The 16875-nt window shown below is 51.9% G+C and overlaps 1 protein-coding gene and 1 long non-coding RNA gene across 2 annotated transcripts; both read left to right on the top strand.

Annotated features, from left to right (window-relative positions):
* Window positions 1-6534: 6534 nt before the first annotated feature.
* Window positions 6535-7177, top strand: LOC144246659 (uncharacterized). Its single transcript, XR_013340326.1, has 2 exons — window positions 6535-6587; window positions 6860-7177. It is a non-coding gene; the product is annotated as an uncharacterized LOC144246659 (long non-coding RNA).
* Window positions 7178-7182: 5 nt separating this feature from the next.
* LOC144246719 (transient receptor potential cation channel subfamily M member 8-like) lies at window positions 7183-15752 on the top strand. The gene is made up of 6 exons (XM_077785223.1): window positions 7183-7225; window positions 8647-8824; window positions 11216-11406; window positions 13110-13209; window positions 14408-14441; window positions 15702-15752. Exons 1-6 carry the CDS (start codon window positions 7183-7185, stop codon window positions 15750-15752), a joined length of 597 nt encoding a protein of 198 aa, XP_077641349.1.
* The last annotated feature ends 1123 nt before the right edge of the window (window positions 15753-16875 follow it).

The following is a 16875-nucleotide window of genomic DNA, read 5'->3' as shown; positions in this document are numbered from 1 at the left end:
GTTCCAAAACAGCGTCTGGCCCCTCAGAGCCCCCTTATCAGGGGGCTTCAAGGTGGGCTGGAACAAGGCTTGGGCCAATGGGGTTACATGCACTTGATGTTTCAGGGGAGGGTTACAGGTGCGGGGTGAACCATACATTTTGGGGGGTGAGATGGAACAGTCCACTTGACCCCAGGACCCATCCGTAGGCAGGGGCATTGTCCGGCTAGCAGAGAGGACTGTTCTCATCCTGGCTGTATTATTTATTAATAATTATATTTATCCATCCTTCCCTACAGCTGTTGTCTGGCTGCTGCCAATAAGGGGCAGGGGGCAGAGGCAGGGCTGGCTGCCAGCCCGGGCCCTCGCGGCTGCCCAGGCCAGGTGCTGTGACTGAGGCCCCCCTGACAGAGAGCTCTGGGCCCGCAGAGCTGCGGCCACCATGGGGAGGGTGGCCACGTCTCCTGGAGCAGGGCTGCGGAGGCACTGCTGCCCTGGTGGCTCTGGACCCCACAGAAACAGCAATGGAACATGCACAAGAACAGCAGGTCTGCTTTCAGCACTTCCCTTGGCTGCTCCTTTAGGGTGCTTGCACCACACTCAGAGACACAGAACACCTTCTTTTCCTCTGAGAGTTATTCCTGGCCTCTTCATTTTTCCAATGCACCAGGTATTAGCTGCTGGCTTCAACTAGACACATAAACTGCTGCATTAAACTTTCAACTCAGCTGTTTTTTTAATCCAGAATGCTTTAAAAATGTGCAGAAAAGTCCAATGAGACGTGATTGTATCTCTGTCTTGTGAATCTCACTAGCTATTGGAGCTTTTGTGTTGCTGCTAATCCTTTCTGTGAAAAAAATTAATTCTAGAGAAGAGCAACATCATCTGACAGACACCAAGCATTGCCAGCAGTTCCTCCAGGTGTTCCTGCCAACAGCCCCTGCAGGAAGGAGCACAGCCCCCAGTGCACGTGGGTTTGGTTTCCTATGGCACAGAAGCCCCCAGGGGCACAGGTCTCTGGGGCAGGAGACGGGCACCAGCCCTGCCAGGGCTCGGGGGCTGGCAGGTCTGCTTGGGCAGGGACTCTGCCACAGCTGCTGGTGTCAGCGTTCCCAGGCCCCAGGGCTCAGAGCAGCATTCCTGCCCTGGCGCACAGTTCCTTGTGCCACAGTTCCTTGTGTGTGCCACACCCATGGGTTTAGGATGACCATGGACCGTGGCAGCTTCCATGGAAGGTCCCGTGCCCTTCCCAGCGCGGCTTCGTCGGCAGCCCTGGGGGCTCCTTCTGCTGCCCTGAGCCCGCAGAGCAGGGCAGCGTTTGCTGATGGTCTGAGCCCTTCCTAAAGATCCTGTTGGGCTGTCTCAGACACTTGGGGCCAGGGATTCCTGCCAACCTGGGCCACTTTGAGTGGGCAGGGGGTGGCCCCAGGGCAGGTGCAGTGTATGCAAGGCCCTTTGTGACACATGCAGCATGGAATGGAGCTGGGTGTCCAAGGGCCCTTCGTGACACGGTGCAGCATGGAATGGAGCCGGGTGTCCAAGGGCCCTTTGTGACACGGTGCAGCATGGAATGGAGCTGGGTGTCCAAGGGCCCTTCGTGACACGGTGCAGCATGGAATGGAGCCGGGTGTCCAAGGGCCCTTTGTGACACGGTGCAGCATGGAATGGAGCCGGGTGTCCAAGGGCCCTTCGTGACACGGTGCAGCATGGAACGGAGCCCGGTGTCCAAGGGCCCTTTGTGACACGTGCTGACATAGGAGCTGGAAGTGGCAAGAGCACGCCACTCTGCTCAGAGCAGGCGACCAGAGAGGACGGGACAGAGCGGTGCTGTGAGGAGCCCCCACACAGCGCGCTCATTCCTGTCCAACCCGGAGTGTTTCTGAGGCATAGTTCTTGCAGCTCACCTTGAGGCCAGACCACAGGACTCGGTGAGCTGTGGCCTTCCAAGGCTTCAATTCTGCAGGTGCCCTTGAGGGCAGACCGTGAGACTTGGTGCCCCAGATTTTTCCAAGGCATCTCTCCTGAGGGTAGCCAGAAATCCAGTCAGAGACATGGGGCAGGGAGCCCTGAGAGTGCCCAAGCTGACCTGGGTAGAGGAGGAAGAAGGCGGCCCTGCAGCTGCCCCAGCACAAGAGACTGAAGAGGTGGTGCCATTCCATCCACCACAGGAGGGTAAGTGGCAGAGCCAGGCCGCAGGGCTGGTGCCTTCAGCCAGCTTGGCTCCATCACACCCCACCCCATCCCATCCCATCCCTTGGGGACGTGCCCATGGACAGGACGGAAGAGGGGCCCAGGCAGACACCCCACAGTGGCCGTGATCCATCCATCTGTGGCATCCTGGGGCTGTCCCTGCCTCGGCAGCGCAGGGCGGGGCTGTGTTCTCCAGCCCCTCCTGCAGCCCCTCAGCCCTGGCTGCGCTCGCTCTTTGCCAGATGCAGCCCTGGACCAGACACAACAACAGAAACCCAACCATGGCCGCTTCCACAGAACAGCAAAGGTACCTGAAGCCATCCCCACCTGGGCTGGGCCTGCTGTCACTGCTCAGCTGAGCACCGAGCACCGTGTGTGGAGCACTCCATGTAACATCCATGGCTTTTTGCCCTTCTCCTTCAGCTCGTTTGCAAATTCATCAAGACAATTCGGCAGGAAGAGAACATTGCCAGGGGCGCTGGGCTCAGAGCATACTCGCCCATCTTCCAAACCAAGACCAGTGCTGCCCTGCTGGATTTGCTTGTACAGGAAGGTTTTTACAATCCAAAGCAAGTAAGCAGCCTGTGGCCAGGGTTTGGTCCTCCCAGGAATTGCTTGGCCTCCTAAGGAGGCCACTGGTGAGCCTTTGAGGCCATCACAGTGCGGTGGGAAGGGAAGCACTTCTCTGGGGACACTGGGAACACTGCTCCCTCTGGCAGCTTTCCAAGTCTCCCCGTGCCTTCTCCAGGTCCCTGCCATGGTGAGATACATCCACCAGTGGCTCATGGCCAATGATTCTGCTGAGCACAGGCTGGACAACGCCCTGCTGTATCTCACAGAAGCGCAGCCAAAAGACACAGTAATGACACTCCTGCGTGTGGCCCCATCCTGTGACAGGTAAGGGGCCCACCCGCCTAGAGGGCTCACAGCTCACCCCAACCCATCGCCCTGTACAGCCTGTGCCAGGTGTCTGACCAACAGAAGAGTTTCAGGGCCCTCTGGCTGCTCCCTTTCCCAGCCCTGGCGTGTCACCCCTGAGCCTGCTGTCATGCTCCCTTGTTGCCCCACAGGGGCCTGTCCCCACAGGGCTGGGCTGCCTGGCTGCTGCTGGGGAGGGGCAGTGGGCAAAGGCAGAGCCAGCAGTCAACCCGGGCCCCTAGAGATGCCCAGGCCACGGTGCTGTGTCTGAGATGCCCTGAGACAGAGCTCTAACCCTGCAGAGCTGCCATGGCCATGTGGAAGACCATCATGTGCACGCCCAGGACTGCAGAGCTGGCACAGCGGATACTCCTGGATGTGCTGGGGAGCTGGCCAGAGCACAGCACATGCACCTCCGATGGGGACAAAATGGGTGTCTTTGCCCTGGCTGTGAGTTTCTGCCAGTGGCCTTTGCTGGCCCCAAGGCTGCCTGTCCCACAGCTCTCCATCCTCCTTCCCCCACTGCATCTCCCTGCCTCAGGGCCTGAAAGCTGGCCTAGGGACAGCTGCAGGGCCACCAGGCCTGCTGCTCCCCCTGTGTCTCTCTGGGCCTCTCCCTGCCACGCTCGGGCCCTGTCACACAGACACCTCAGCACTGAGCGCTGTCTTGGGGGGCTTTGTCCTTTGCAGGGAACTGTGGTGATATGGAAGATCCTCCAGGAGCCCAGTGTCCCACCTAAAGTGATGGTGCATTTCCCGCAGTTATTTGTGCATCTGCTCTTCCAAGTGTTCTTCAGCACCAAAGAGATGTCAGAGGCGGTTGATACTTTTTGGAAGGGATGCCAGGAAGAACACAGCCTTGCTACCAGCCCCAACAGGTGCTCCATCCCAGTCCTTCTGTTCCTGCCACATGGACAGGGCAGGAGCCAGTGCTCCCAGTGTGACCCGGGCTTTGCTCTGCACTCAGGTTTGCAGTGAGAACCCTGAAGTCCCTGCTGTGCCGAAAGCAGTATGAGCATGTGGTGGTGTCAATGGAACGCAAGCGTGGCTGGGACACGCTGCTCTGTGCTGACACCCACCATTATGCTGTGGGTCTGCTGGCCAGGTGGGACCCCTTTCCCATTGCTCTCAGCATTTGTGCTCTGTGTCTGGGGTGTCCTTCACAGTCCCTTGGTCAGGGGCCAGAGGGCCTTGTCACTGAGGGACAGCCAAGGAGACTGGAGAAGGTTGGGAGAGCAGGGTGCCCACAAAGAGTCACCTTCCTAATGGCCCATTTCTCCTTTCTGTGTGCTGGGGAATGACCAGACCACTGTGAGTTAGTTCTGGGGAGAGGTCTGTTCCCCTGGCTCATAGTCTTAATTAAGCGACTTTTACTCCTGACAGGGAGATGTCCTGCATCTCCATATCCTCATGTTCCCGCATCTTTCACTATCTGCTCCGGCTGCTCAGCTCACAGAAGCCACGCTGGGATCTGCCTGCCCTGGCCTTCATTGTGGAGGTGAGCCTGTTGGCCAGCGCTGCCTGGCTCTGCTGCCTCCCAGCTCTCTGCCCTCTCGCAGCCGCAGCTGCCTGGGACGGTGCCCACGCCCTGTGCTGCTGCCTGGGCCCGCCCTGTGCGGTTCTGGGCTCCTGCCGGCCGGGTCCCCTGTCACTGCCCTGTGCCTTTCAGGTCCTTGAGCACCTGGAGTTGAGTGAACACAATGCTGACAGAGTCCAGCAAATCTTCTCAAGGCACCTGTGGAGCGAGTGCAGGGAGAAGCGTTGCCTGGCACTCAAGGCCCTTCTCAAGCTCACTGACGATCCCTCAAGGGTGAGAAGGGGGCAGCAGCTGAAGCCATGCAGGCAGCGTGGGGCTGGGGAACGCTGTTGCTTGGGCTGCGTAGGGCTTCGTCCGCTGGGACAGCCGCTCCCAGCTCTCCTGCCTCCCGCTTCAGCTGCCCGAGTGCTTCGGGACAGGCCTTTGGCTTCTGGGCCCTGCGGCAGCAGAGTTGCCTTTCACAAACTTGTGTTCTACACAGACCAAAAAAATGTGGAACCTGACTGAACGTCTTGTGGAGCTCCTGCAGGATGCAGATGGAGAGATTGTTAAGATAACAGTCATGGTACTCAACTTTATAATCATGGACAAGGACATGTGGATCCCCAGCCCCACTGTCCTGCAGCTGGCTGAGTCCCTCCTGCCTCTCTTTGACCATGTAAGGCTCCGTACCCCCAGCCACAGCCACTGGCTGATGCCAGGACACTTGGTGCCCTGTGGATTTTCAGGCCTGTGCCCAGCTGAGCCCTTTGCAGCCCATGCTGAGGTCTTATTTTCATCTCTTCACACAGGACAATAGCCAGGTACAGCTGCTCTCCATATTGCTCTTGAGAACATTGCTGAATCTTCCACTGGAAAAGGGAAGAAAGGACCTGAAGGCACAAGTGTGCCACAGTGTGCTCCCACTCTTCTTCCACTGCCATGATGAGAACTGGCAGGTGGCAAAGGTGAGGACGCAAGGGCTGCTGCTGTCCCCCTGGGAGGGGGCTCAGCTGCCTCCTGCCCTGGTGCCTGGAGGGCTGTAGCCTCCTCCAGGCCCTGGCACAGAGACGCTGATCCTGGGGGCCCTTGGCTGCGGGGCATTTCCATGTTTCTGCTCTTCTCCAGGCTTCTCGGGAAACGCTGCTTTGTGTGGCCAAATTCCTGAAGAGGAGAGATCTTGAAAAATCTGTAAAGAAGGAGAAGCTATGGAGGTTCATTGAGATCCTGGTAAGAAGGGCCGGGAGGCCGCAGCCCCAGCCTGGAGCAGCCCCCTGAGCGCGGTGCTCGGTGTGCGGGCTGGCAGCTGTGCCCCTGCCCGCTGCTGCAGCCCGAGGCCGCGCGGGCTCTGCTCCAGGCTCCTGCGGGCCCAGCCGGGTGCCGATGGATTCGCGGCCCGGCGGGGCTGCGGGGCGGCACCGCGGCTCCCCGGGCAGCAGCCGGCCCTCTGCCCCCTCCAGAGCCCGGCGCCAGCGGCTGCTGGCCGGGCCTCAGGGCAGTGCGGGCAGGGGAGGCCGGGGCTGGCGCGGGGAGCGCCCGGCCCAGGGGCTGAGCCCGCGCCAACCCTTCTCTGCTGCCGCTCTCTCCAGCTGGCAGAGGACAGCAGCAGCGCGGCCGAGCTCCTGCGCCGGGCCCTGCCCTACCTGGAGAGCCCACAGGAGCCCCTGCGAGAGGCGGCCCTCAGGTTCATGGGTGAGCCACGAGCCCGGGCTCCCTCCCCGCCCCGCCGCAGCTCGGCCCCAGCCCCGCCTGCTGCCCCGACAGCGCCACCCGGGCCCGGCGCCTCTGGCAGCCGTGCCCTGGGTTCGGCAGCGAGCGGCCAGGGCCCGGGCTGAGCCCTGCCGGGCCAGGAGGCCTTGTGGGCACAGGGCTGGCAGCGCCGCTAGCAGGAGCTGTGCCGCTGGGCTGACAGGCTCTGTGTTCCCAGGGATGGCCGGGCGGAGCTTGAGGGGACAGCAAGAAGAGCTCCAGCTGATCTGCAATGGTGAGAGAGGGCAGCGGGCTGACAGCGGGGGCTGTGGGGCGAGCTGCAAGCCCTGCCCCGGCTGCGGAGAGCTCTGCTCTCCTAGGTAGAGCACACAGAGGGTTCAGGGACACGTGTGGGATTCGTGGCCAGCAGCTTCGGGCTGATCCCCTTGGTCCCTGATCCCTCCCGGCCATGGCAAGAGCTGGCTGGGATGGCCCTGGCACGGGAGACTCCCCTCGGCTCCCCGCAGAGTCGGGATCTGACCGTGGCTCTGTTCCTTTCTCTTGCAGCCCTTGAATGTCTGACAGAGGATGTCAGTACTGCCGTGTTAGAGCTGGCACTTCAAACACTGCATGTCCTCCAGGCAATACAGTGTGGGCGATACTCCATCTTCCAGAAGATGCAAGATCAGCTGCGCCGGAAATGGACGACATGGCCTTGTCTGTCAGGGCTCGGATGTCTGCACTGTTGGAGCTCGGAGGAGAGCTGATTCAGGAAGCTCTCTTTCTTGGGGCCACCTGAGCCAGTGGGATTTTCCTCTTCTCTAAGATATTTATTTTCTTCCCTTCCATTTTTTATCCTGAGTAAATAAAGAATGTGTTAGAATACACAGATGCCCAAGAGCTATTCTTTGCTGCACAGGGTCTGCAGGGCAAGTGGGAGGAAAGGGTGAAAAGGGTGCTTGTGCTCAGTAGCACAGCAAGCAGAGGGGGCCTGAGGCCCTTAAGGGGGAAAAGTTAGCTTGTGCTCAGCAAGGTGCCCAGGCATGCAGGGTTGCAGGGAAAATGGCCAAAAGCCCCTTGGCCTTTGGTGGCTCTGCTGAAGCCTTTTGCTGCCCACAGAGCGGGTGGGCAAGGCCAGAGCTGCAGGGATCCCTGCGAGAGCGGTGCCTGGAGATGGCCACAAGCCCTGTCCCAGGCAGGAAGCACCATCCGTGTCCTCCTGCCCGTGTGTTGCTGGCTGGATGGTTGAGGGCTCTGAGGTGCCTCTTGGTGGGGCTCCTCTGGAGCTCCTGTGGGGCTGCAGCACCGCTGCCGGGCAGGTTGGCCGGGCTGGGGGAGACCCGGAGGGACTGGGGCAGTGGGAAGCCCTGAGCAATTGGGTGTCAGAGGCCACAAGCAGCCCTCAGGCAGCCAATTTGCTCCTGCCAGAGCTGACTTATAAAACAGATCCTGGGCATTCTCTAACACCATCAGTGTTGGAAAACGAAATGCAAGGAATTCTCAGATCTTCGGGCCTGTAAGTGAAGGCTTAGAATCCTCAGATTTACAGGATTTGATGTGAGACCTTGGAAAAGGCTTCCAAACTTAGGTGCTTGAATTGAGAATGTGAATCTATCTTTTAAAGCAGACATGTTCAGCTAAGTGGAGCATAGTTTAGAGTTTTAGATTTTAAAGTACTGTCCTGGTTTGTAAGATAAGCTTGTATTCTATTTGCCATCTGTTGGAGGTTGGGCAGGTTTGTTATTTCTTCCAAGAACAATGGTTTGCTCCGAAGAGGTAATGGTTTGTTAATGGGCCATTGACTGACTCACTTGCAGGGCTGGTAAACGTAACATCATCCCACTGTGAGATGCTCCACCCAGAGGGGGAAGCCAAGCACTCTTTTATTGTATAAAGTGGTACCTTTTTGGAGACAAAGCATCTCTCTCTCTCTTTACGGGATTCCCAGAGAAGCAGCTCTCTCTCTTTGCGGGATTTCCCAGAGAAGCAGCTCCTTCGGCAAGATTCCCAGAGAAGCGGCTGGAGCGCGGTGAGGCGGCGGCGGCGGAGCTCGGAGGCGGCCCCGGCGCAGAGGAAGACCGGCTGCACTGCCACCAGATCTTCAGAGAAAACTATACCCTTCTAAAGATCACCACTTCAGCTGCAATTCATCAGCCACTGCAAGAGGAGCAGCTATCATTTCAACCGGACTACTACCAATACCTCGAATCCTCAGGTTGTGGACTTTATCACTAGTTTTGTTTGTACCAATTGCATTTGCCCCCTGCCTCCAAGTCTAACGGGGAGCAGGAATGGAGGGATGAGGGCAGGACCAGCAGAACGAGGAGCTCACTGTTTGCTCTCCCCTCTCTGAGGTACCATCTACAACTTCGACCACTGCACTTTTTCTGGGAACAAGTCCAAGCCCTTGTGCGTGGAGCTGGATGCCAACAACCAGCCCCGCTTCCCGGAGTGGATCACCATTCCCCTTGTGTGCATTTACATGCTCTCCACCAACATCCTCCTGGTCAACCTGCTCGTGGCCATGTTCGGGTACGTAACGAAGGAGCCGTGGCTTCCTGGTCATCCCTGCACTGACATAGCTCTGGGGAAGAGACTGGAGTGCTGGAAAACAGCAGGAAGCCAAGCCTCGCCTCTGCATCTGTCACAGCAGCCTGGGGGAAACTGGTGCAGTGTCCTGGGGAGGGATTGCTGCCTGTCCTTTGCCTCCATCTCTAAGCATCCTCTGCACTGTGGGTGTGGTGCAAACCCCAGCAAACCCATCACAGGGGGTGATGCTGGGTCAGAGCCTTACCGAAATGTGAGTTGCTACCCAAGTGACCTTGCTTGAGCAGCAGAGTGAGTAAATGAGTTATCATCACTCTTCAGGACACTGTGGTTTTATTAACCTGAGCTGCTGTGTGGTGAGGATAAGTCTGGTACTGATTTGATGGACCTGCCATTTATTGTTCTGACTTAGACCACAGGCAATGGGCCACATCCCCCTGGGACATGCAAAAGGACTTTGTCTTGAGAAGTGCCATCACCTCTAGACCAGCAAGGTCAGGGAATGTCTTCCTCAGCTTCTCCCAGAAATCTTTGTTGCATCCTCTGCAAGCTGTGGCACAGAGTTGATTTAATCATGGGAAGTTCCTCATATCAGATTTTGGGGGTGTGTTGCCTTCATGTCTCACTTGGGAATGCAGCTGGATTGGTGTTGTGCCTCTGTTCCCATTCCCAGCCCTTGTCCTTTTCTGCTTTACACTCATGACAAGAGTACTCAAAACCTCTGACCAGCCTTCTTGAGGACCACAAGTTTATTTTTGTGATTTGATGGTACCTTGGCAGGAAGTTGCTTTGGCAACAGGAGTATTGACAGGACTCCTGGTGCTGCTCAAGAGCATCTCTCAGCTGAATGACGCTGCCAGTGTTTCCTGGCCTGAGATGAGATGCTAGAGAGTGATAAGTTGAGAATGCCTCAGATTTAGGTTCTGCTCTGACCCCTCTTCCCCAGGCTGACCTAGAATCTAAAGAAAATCAGAAATACTATTTTTGGCAAGGCATCCAAGATAGGTAAAGCATATCTGTGCCTGGGGAGAGACAAGCATGCTCATACTCCCTAGGAAGGGTGCAAGTACCTTTCAACAATGAAGGAAAGTATACAGCAGTAAGCCAGCTCTACCCTAAAACCTTTAATATTTGCTAGAACACTTACTTTAACAGTACCTGATGGTAAATGCTCTGGTTTATGCTGTTATGCCAGTAAAAAACCCTCTAGTTTTCACCAGTTGCATCTATCTTTTACACAAAAAGAGAATCTCCACCAGGTGAAGGTTTGCATTTATCTCACATAAAGGTGCGTTAGGCTCTCAGCAGAGGCATTTTGGGAGCATCCATCTGCCACTTAATGTCACACTGAAAGGTCAGGCAGCCTGGGAGCTGCTTACACCTGTGGTTGTTGCTTTGCAGGGTCCATACAGTGCCTTGTGCTGTGGGTTTGATCTGTGCCTGCAGTGTCCTTAATACGTCTACTATAAATCTCAGGAGCTTTTAAATTTCTTGTAAGTGTTCTCATTTTAGGTTTGGGCTTTTTCCTAAGAAAGCAGTTATCTGCTCAGTTAATAAGACACAATATCTTGTGAAGAAGCATCCTGTTCTCATGTGTCTAGGCTAGAAGAAGACTGGTTAGAGCTGAGGTAGTAAAAATACATGGAGTATTTTCTTCCTATTCATATATTTTCCTGTTTATTTGTAACTTCAAGGGGTTTTTTTCCTACTGTTTTAATTCCACCCATTTGTGAATTACTCTCTAAGGAGGAGAACAAACTAAATAACCTCCTGGTTAATAAAAATTACTACCTTCAGAATGACTAGGGCTCCTAACATCAGAGGGACATGGAGCTGCCAGAATGAGTCCAGAGGAGATTCTCAAAGGGAATGGAGCCAGGCTAGGAGAGCTGAGGGTGCTCACCTGGGGAGAAAAAGGCTCCAGGGAGAGCTCAGAGCCCCTTGCAGGGACTAAAGCGGCTCCAGGAGAGCTGGAGAGGAACTGGGGATAAGGCATGGAGGGACAGGACACAGGGAATGGCTTCCACTGCCAGAGAGCATGGATGGATGGGATACTGGGAAGGAATTGTCCCCTGTGAGGGTGGGCAGGCCCTGGCACAGGGTGCCCAGAGCAGCTGTGGCTGCCCCTGGATCCCTGGCAGTGTCCAAGGCCAGGTTAGATGGGGCTTGGAACAACCTGGGATGATAGAAGGTGTCCCTGCCCATGGCAGGGGATGGAATGGGGTGAGCTTTAAGGTCCTTCCCAAGCCAAACTACTCTGGGATTCTGTGACTATAAAACCATGCCCTGGTACAGTAGAGGAATGCTCTGTTGTTGGCTCTGATGCAGCTCTTTGGTGACCAACTCATCCTGGTTGTGTTCTCTCTTTCCCATCAGTTACACTGTTGGATCAGTGCAAGAGAACAATGACCAGGTGTGGAAGTTCCAACGCTTTTTCCTGGTGCAGGAATACTGCAGTCGCCTGACCATCCCCTTCCCCTTTGTCATCTTTGCCTACATATTCATGGTGCTGAGGAAATGCTTCAAGTGCTGCTGTAACAAAGAAAGCAAAGAGCCATCCATTTGTTGTGAGTTGGATTTTTCCTTGTTGCCCAAAAGTCATCTCTGCAGCAGGTGCATTGCAGTTCCTGCGTGGCATCCTGTGCTTATTCCAGGCATTTTGTGCTGTGCTGGGAGATTTCCAAGGGCCATGTAGACCTCTGTCATGCAAATCCACTGTGCTGCTGGAAATCTCTTCAGTAAGATTCAAGTTTTCAAGTGATATTTATCCAGTGCTCTCTTATCTAAGCCATTTCCATGTAGAATTGCCTTGTGTGTGTAACTCATTAAGACTTCAGATTAATCCTAACTCTTTAGGGCTGCTTATGCTGTTTCTCAGCTTTGCAAGGTTGTGGGTTTGGCTTTTTTGTAATTCATTCTTCTTGCTAGGGAGTGACTGAAAGAGAACAAACAGTTTCCATGTAGCCAAACCACCTCAAAAATGTGACAAGTCAATGCTCAAGCTATTTCTCCTTTTTCTGTTGGGGGACACAGATAGGAATTGTTTTAACAAGCCTTCCCCCCTGCCTCTCCAGCAAATATAGTGTTTTCTCAGCTGAGAGAGAATAAATTGAATTAATTGACAGGCTTTTTCCCATCCATCAGTAACCTGCCTGGTGCCCTGCAGCAGAAGCTGGATTTGTTACCAGTTTAGGAGGAAGGGCCTTCTTTGGCATATAAAATTGTTTAGCACTAAATCATTTTGGCTGTCTAAATTGCTGTGTGGATTTCTTGCTGGGGAAGCTGTTGGGTAGCAGAAATTCCTGCTCAAATGATGCACAGTTGATGTTGCAGCTCTGAAAGAATGGGAGAGTTAATTAGAGCCAGAAAATGGTTGTGGTTTTGCTGATGATAGGAACTGAGAACTGCAGAGGAAGCACACTGATGTATTGACTGTGGTAAAATCCTGCCTTCCCCTTTAACTCTTATGGAAATGGTTGGGATTTGAGTGCTTAGATGCTTGTTGGATTGTGGGGGAACAGCTGAGGGGTTTGTGAGGTCAGAGGAGCACTGGGTGGAAGAAAGGGACTTCATCCATTCACCAGCCTGGGGCTTCTTCTGTCTCAGTTTATTTTATTTTTTTATTTAAACCCCTGTGGTGTATTGTGTCCTTTTGGAACATGACAAAATGCTGAAGTATTACCCTGGAAGACTACGATGCCTCAAAGTGGGCTCCTCTGTATCAGCTCTTGAATTTACAAAACCACCACAAAATGCTTCATAGAGAAGACAATTCTTCATCATTCTGGAGTGTTTCAGTTCAATCAAAAATCATATATCATGGTCCTTAGAAGTGTTACTCCTAATGATCCAATATGGGGTAATGTAGAAACAAATGGAAAGCTCAAACCCAGACGGGATCTTGCTAGAATATCCTGTACCTGTTGAAGCAGAGGCACCTGTGTTAACCAAGACTCAAAAAAAGTACAGAAAGACTTCTGGAGCTTGTAAGGTTGTGGGTTGGTTTTGTGTTTGCTTATTTGGTGGGTTTTGGGTTTTATGTTTGCTCGTATTTTGTGTTTTTAAGTGACTCTGGTTGCCAGGAGCATTCAGTGAAAGGCGTTAGTGTCACATCTGTGAGAGCTGAGTCACAGGTGGGCAGTGGGGCTGTGAGTGCTCAGGATGTGGAGAAGGGAATCATTAACCTCTGAATGTACACACTGACCCAGCCGCTTTGCACCTTGGCTTTCGAACACAAATTAAGTATTTTTCTTTCAAATACATTTCCCAGGCTCAAGAAATGAGGACAATGAAATCCTGGCATGGGAAGCTGTCATGAAGGAAAATTACCTTGTCAAAATCAATACAAAAGCAAATGATTCATCAGAAGAGTAAGCCTGCCTATCTTTGTCTTCATTCTCTTACTTTTCTCTTGAACATTTCTAGTGAAGGCACATTTTCAGCAGCTCTAGGTGTTTACAAACTAATGAGTAAGTAAATAAACTCAGCATAAATGTGCTTTTTATTTCTGAAGTGAAATGGTGCTTTTTTTTGTTTGCTGAAGAGAAGACAAAAAAAAAGTCTTCCCATGGTGTTTTGAGATCTTATCATGGGAAGCAGTGCCACAGCTGACTCTTGCTGTAGCATTAGTTTAGGCTGGATATTAGGAAAAAGTTCTTTATGGAAAGGGTTGTCCAGCCCTGGAACAGACTGCCCAAGGCAGTGGTGGCACCCCCATCTCGGCGTGGGGATTTAAAAGCTGTGTGGATATGGCACTTGGGGACCTGAGTTAGTGGTGGAATTGGTTGGACTCGATCTTTTCCAACTCAAATAATTCTATGATTTTACATTTAGCAGAGAATGTTTACTGTTGGACCTGGAATCTCAGACATTCCCACAGCAGTAATCCAAATGGAGATGTGTAATTAGTAGCATGAGTTGTGGAGACCTCTGAGGAGGGGAAGATGGTCTTTAGAATCATGGTATTTGAAACTTTGGAGACTTACGCTTGGATATTTCTTTGACTGCCAGCTCATGGAAACATTTGGGATCTGTCTCACTGTTTTCAGAGTAACAGTTTAAGAGGAAAAAAAAAAACCAACAAAAACTGAAAGAAAGCAAGAAAACGGAACACTGCTAGAGAACAAAACCTGCTCTGTATGATTGCTTAACTTTGCTAACTTCTGGCAGCTTGAATATTTCTCTTAATCAGAGAGAGCTGATAGGAATGGACAAGAAAAACCAGACCCTTCCATATCTGTGGGCATGAACATTGCCGTCCACAAATAAGTGTTTAGGTTAAGACTACCCAGAGACAAACAGCATTGCGTAAGAAGCCAAACAAATACCAAAAACATTTCCTTGGTACTGGAAGCAAAAATGTCTTGAGAAGGAAAATGTAATAGCATACTACTAATAGTAATTTGCATGTTAGTTAATGTACTTGTACTAAAAATGATGCCAGTCACGTGCAGCCCTGCCTCCCTGGGAGGATGGAGCACTGGGGGGGAGTTGGGGTGTGGTAATTAGCCAAGTTTTCCTTGGTATCCAGACTGATCCCATTGCTTCGTGTTCTCCTTCTGCTTCTAGGATAGTGCATCGATTCAGACAACTGGATGCAAAGGTACTTCTGTCCCAGATCGCTCCGGGAAATGTGATTCTCTCTGGTAAAGCAGGGGGTGTGCCATGGCAAGGAAAATGAGCCTCCCAGAGTTGTGTGCAGTCTTTGTCACTGTCACCAGGACCCCATTTTAATTGGGCTTTTTTACTGTGCTCTTTTGATTCCATAGATAGGAGTGTGTAGGGCATGTAGTGATTAGGACAGAAGGGAATGGTTTTGAACTGAGAGGAGGATTAGATGGGATAATGGGAAGAAATTCTTGGCTGTGAGTTTGGGCCCACCCTGGAACAGGGTACCCAGAGAAGCTGTGGCTGCCCCTGGATCCTTGGAAGTATCCAAAGCCAGGCTGGATGGGGTTGGAGCAGCCAAAAATGAGCTGTGAGATCCCTTCCAAGCCACAAGAGCTTTCTAATGTGCAGGGAAATGAAACAAAGACACTTGCTTAGCACTGGAGGAGTGTTTCTCAATATTCCTTTTGAGATGGACTAAAGCAGAAGTAATTTCCATCTTAAACTGCAACATTCCGCTGTCTAACAGGTCCATGAAACGCCAGTGGGAAGAAGGGGTGTCACACACTTGACATGTCCCCGTCCCAAAGGTGTCTGTCAAGTTTAGCTTCTGGTGGTGTTGGCATGGTGTAATTAAGCAATATAAGGCTACCCGTATACCAGAGAGCACATTATGAGAATTGCCATACAAATAATTTTTTATGACTGTGATGTTGAAATGGGTATGTCTGTTCACAATGGTTATTTTCTGAGGCTTGACTGAATTATCTGTTTGGCCTCTGAAGTGGGGAGTGGCTTTGGTATGAAGCACAGACTTTTTAAGAAGCTCAGGTGAAAAGACCCACATATACTTCAGAGTACTTTTTTTGGTTACTGTCAAATCATTTAGATTGCAAAATAATAGCTTGCTTCCAGACTGAAGGGGAAGTGGTGAGTGAGTATGTGGTTAGTGATGCTGCTCTTGAAACTGAAAGGAGATCTGCTAACCTTAATTCTCTCCTGAAAATAAATACCCATCTCTTGCTTTTCTCGTCTGGTAACTGCTGGTTAACTCACTGAAATAGAGGCAGCAGGGCTTGCTGCATTAATTGCCCTGATGAACATTGTACTTGGTACTGTCCTCTCGAGCACTCTTGCATTGGGTGTAATACTTGCAGAGGCAATTACTTGTTACTTTCATTGCTCATTAGCATTGCATTCCTTCAGCTAGATGGACTTTACAAAAATAACCTCCTTTTTTTTTTTTTTTTTTAAGCTCTCTGATTTGAAAGGCCTTCTGAAAGAGATTTCCAGTAAAATTAAATAAGTGGAACTGAAATTCAAGAGCAGCTACTGGAGCAGGGTAAGCCCTCTTTAAATCCATTGTCTGCCTTGAAAAAATTACCAGCATTTGTGGTGTTAAATTGGTGTGTCTTTGAAAGAAGAGCTAGTATTAATTGTTGATGGTTGTATTCATATTGTCTGATACTGGGGAAGAAACGAGACCCAACTTCTCTTCCTCATTTGTGTTTTTCTTTATGAAAAATACAGTTTTCCATCTGGGGTTTCTATCAATTTTTGGCACTGTTTAAAATACCTTGTTTTGCCCACGTGCCTCTGAATAACTGTGACTAACCCAAGGTTATTTTAGTTGTCTTTTTGTTGGAGGGCCTCTAGAAATTGAGGAGCTGCTGTGCTGGATCCTTTACCCTTGGTATCTTTTAACTCTGAAGAGCAGGCAATCCAAATAGAAAAGACAGAAGTGAGGGCAGGAGTAAGGTTTATTTTTCCACTATCAAAGTGGGGCATTAGGCTGGATTGCTGTAGCCTTCCTGTGTCCTGTACAATAAGCTGCAGTGTGAGGAGCTGACCCAAAGCCTCAGGTCCAGTTTGAGTGTCGGGTCATCAGCCTTGTGTCCTTTTGCCTCCAGTTTCAAGAAAGAATTGTTTTGGGTCCCACAGTGGGATGTGAAAAGCAGACAGAATATTGATGCAGAGAACACTGTCACCTTTAGAGACAGCAGGTTAAGAAGTGTAACTGTTGAATGGGATAATCTGGAACAACTTGATCAGCCCGGACATTACGGCCTTGCTCTTTCTTCCACAGAGTGGTTTCGTCCAAGAGACCTTAAACCTGTGCCAAACATTCCCCAGTCCGCTCACTCTTTTCCTGGGAGAACTGGATATTCACTTGAACTGAGTGCCTTTTAGTCATGAATGACTTGCAACCACCTAATAAAATCTACAAGGATCACCAGTTCCTGGGTGCTTCTGGGATGTGCTGGACTCCAAGTTGCCTAAAAAATAGGCTGTAAAATAGTGGAACTCTGGAGGCCATTTAGTCCAGTGCTGCTCAAACAGTGCCAGTGCTGATCAAAGGGAGCTGCAATGTGGCTGGAAAACAGGTTGTAATTAGATACAGGGGGGCAGCCTGGGACAAGGGACAGTAG

The sequence above is a fragment of the Lonchura striata genome, chromosome 8 (genome assembly GCF_046129695.1).
Source record: "Lonchura striata isolate bLonStr1 chromosome 8, bLonStr1.mat, whole genome shotgun sequence".
NCBI lineage: Eukaryota > Metazoa > Chordata > Aves > Passeriformes > Estrildidae > Lonchura > Lonchura striata.
This window is presented reverse-complemented; position numbering and strand designations above follow the sequence as displayed.